This window comes from Habropoda laboriosa, unplaced genomic scaffold, assembly GCF_001263275.1.
Source record: "Habropoda laboriosa isolate 0110345459 unplaced genomic scaffold, ASM126327v1 scaffold380, whole genome shotgun sequence".
NCBI classification, from domain to species: Eukaryota; Metazoa; Arthropoda; class Insecta; order Hymenoptera; family Apidae; genus Habropoda; species Habropoda laboriosa.
Window position 1 is genome coordinate 170025 of NW_017100498.1, and position 2858 is coordinate 172882.

The following is a 2858-nucleotide window of genomic DNA, read 5'->3' on the forward strand; positions in this document are numbered from 1 at the left end:
TTGACTGACAGCGAGCGAGATAACATAGGCGCAGCAATGACGCAGACCTAGGCGTAGGACCATCTATACTGACACTTGTAGAATCCAAACTGGCTGACACTTGTAGAGACATTACTGTATTATGAAATTAAATTAATCACTCAATAAGTATTATAAGTAAATGTTGTTCAAATTATGTCGTGTTTGATGTCATTTTCATCAGAAAAATCTCATCATATGTTAAGAAAAATTTCGGGATAAAAAAACGTAAAATTAAAAAAGTTGGTATTTAAATCGCTTGGTTGCCTCGACTCACGTTTCATCCTTATCTTTTATTCGCTGTCCTTGTCTACGTTCGGCAAACTACAAAGGCGGGCGCGAGGCTCGAAAACGTAGTCCCTGACTCTACAAGTGTCAGGTTTAACTTCCTTGTGGACTGACACTTGTGGAGAATTTACTGTATTCAGGTGGTCTGTTTAGGTGCCTTATATTGTATACACACATTTCTTATTTCTAAAATTGATGCACGGTGCGTTGCGCAATTGGGACGGGTTAGTGGTCTGTTTAGGTGCCTTATACTGTATACACACATTTCTTATTTCTAAAATTGATGCACGGTGCGTTGCGCAATTGGGACGGGTTATACATATTTTGAATTTGGTAGGAGACAGAAAAAAACTGTTGAGGGAAAAGTTGAATGGTATAGTAATGTCTAGTTTTCTACGACTTCACTTTCTTCATAAGTGTAACGATGCACTCTAAAAATACAAATGCATTTATTTCTTCAATGGAATTGCATTTTTTTTTTTACTCGTACCAACTCCTCGGAACATTCTGCGTGAAAAAGTATTAGGGTACAATGTTTAAAAAATCAATATTTCGTGAGATATCTCACATTTTTGATAAACTATCCGTAAAGGTGTCTTAAATACGCCTATCCGTAAAGGTGACTTAAATACGCTTCATTTTAAGAATTTTAATAAACAAGTCTATACAGTAGTTACAATTGATTTAAAACGAAACAATGACCAAACATAAGTTAATATACATTATAAATATATACACATAGCTTTTAAACTGGCATAAAAAAAAAAGACTAAAGGTGAAAGGAAGATATTCATAAAACTTGTTTTTAATCTTATATCTACATATGTGTATAAATTTTATAAGATCAATTTAAACTCTCACTCAAATATTTCTAATAAAACTGAATAAAATACACAATTCTTTGTTATCGTTATGACAATTATCATTGAATTCAATATATAATATTTTGAAATTATTGAAAGATTAACATTAAATAACGTTTATAAGAACAAAGGCAAAAGATTATACAGTATCTGCATTATATGTATATGTAACCGTGATTGTGTATTAAAAATCGTACTACTTATAGGTAGATTTCTTCTGGATCAATAGAGATCAACGATCTTTCGAATGGTTTGTGAACTTACTGTCTCAATTGGAAATGGAGCAAGCAGAACTTGGCGTTGCCATGGAACGTTTCCTTGAGATGCACATGTATATCACCAGTGCTTTGCAAAAAAATGATATGAAAGCTGTTAGTTTGCAGCTAGCTATGGACTTGGTTCATCAAATGGTTCGCATTCAACAAATTTCTATCTTTTCCTACAAAGAATTCTCTCGACAAATAATGTTACTGAAAGCATTCAAATTTCGTCGAACTTTCAATCCATATTAAACAAAAAAAAAAGATAGTTATAAAAAATCTAGATATATAAAAAAGGAAAGTTAACTAATCAAAATAATAAAATAATACCAAGAACCTTTTAGCAATTTTTTTTTTCACTCACATATTTAGTGTTATTCTTTTCACTGAGAAAGTTTAATTCTAAAAACATAGCAATTCTGCCTTGAATACTTGATACTTTGAACTTCTTTTACATTCAACATATTCACAGCCAGCAGTTCTAGTCGGCAATCTGTAGTTAGATGCTGTATCTTTACCGTTCAAAAAGCAATGCAAGTTATAAAAGTTGCTTTAAAACAACATTTTAGTAATTGCATGTTACTTAAAGTTGAACAAATTTACTCATTACAAATCTAAATGAAGAAAATGCCAAATTTATATAAAAAATATTAATGTGTAAAAAGATTAATCAAATAACTTTATAGAAAACACATAAAATTTGTCGATCAAAAAATAACTTTCTTTACCTAATAATAGTTTATTTCTGTTAACTGACATAAACCATCGAATATATTATGAAATTTCATTTTTCTCTATCAAGAAAATTTTTATTTCTCACTTTTAATCTCTTCAAGACAATAATTTATAGAAAATTAATTGTTACAAGTGTATTTAGATATTTTATACAAATAATTAACGTGTAACTACTCTTTAACGACCGAAAGTATTGATTAATCAAAAAATGTTCCGTTAGCATCGTGATCGTGATAAAATGCGTATAAAGCCCTTACATTATAATTTATAAAATTTACATTGTATTCTTAAAATGCATTCGAATAATGAAGTGTTAAGTATTTGTATAATTTACAATGTCATGTTAACGTGTATACAATTTTTTACAATTACTCTTCACTTTACATAGCTGTATGTATACGGAACTATTCAGCAAAAAAATTAAAACAAACAAACTAATGATTTTACAACGAAGAATGAAATGAATCCGTGCAAATAAAATTATTTAATATTTCAGGAAAAACGGGATCTTATAACGGGTTTAAAAACAAGAACAAACGCCGGCCGACCGAACTGGGATAAAGTGTTCAAACAGCTTCAGGACCAAAAAAAAGGCAAAGTGACGGTCTTTTACTGTGGTCCACCGCAACTAGCAAAAATTTTGCGTTACAAATGTGATCAATTTGGTTTCAACTTCAGGAAGGAATGTTTCTAA

General features: G+C 30.3%; 1 protein-coding gene across 1 annotated transcript in view; it reads left to right on the top strand.

The window, feature by feature from the left end:
• The window catches only part of LOC108576119 (NADPH oxidase 5), a 76193-nt gene extending 73335 nt beyond the window's left edge, over nt 1–2858 (top strand). The window contains exons 18-19 of the mRNA XM_017939049.1: nt 1376–1579; nt 2661–2858. Coding sequence (XP_017794538.1) covers nt 1376–1579; nt 2661–2858 — 402 coding nt within the window. The remainder of the gene's footprint in view (nt 1–1375; nt 1580–2660) is intronic.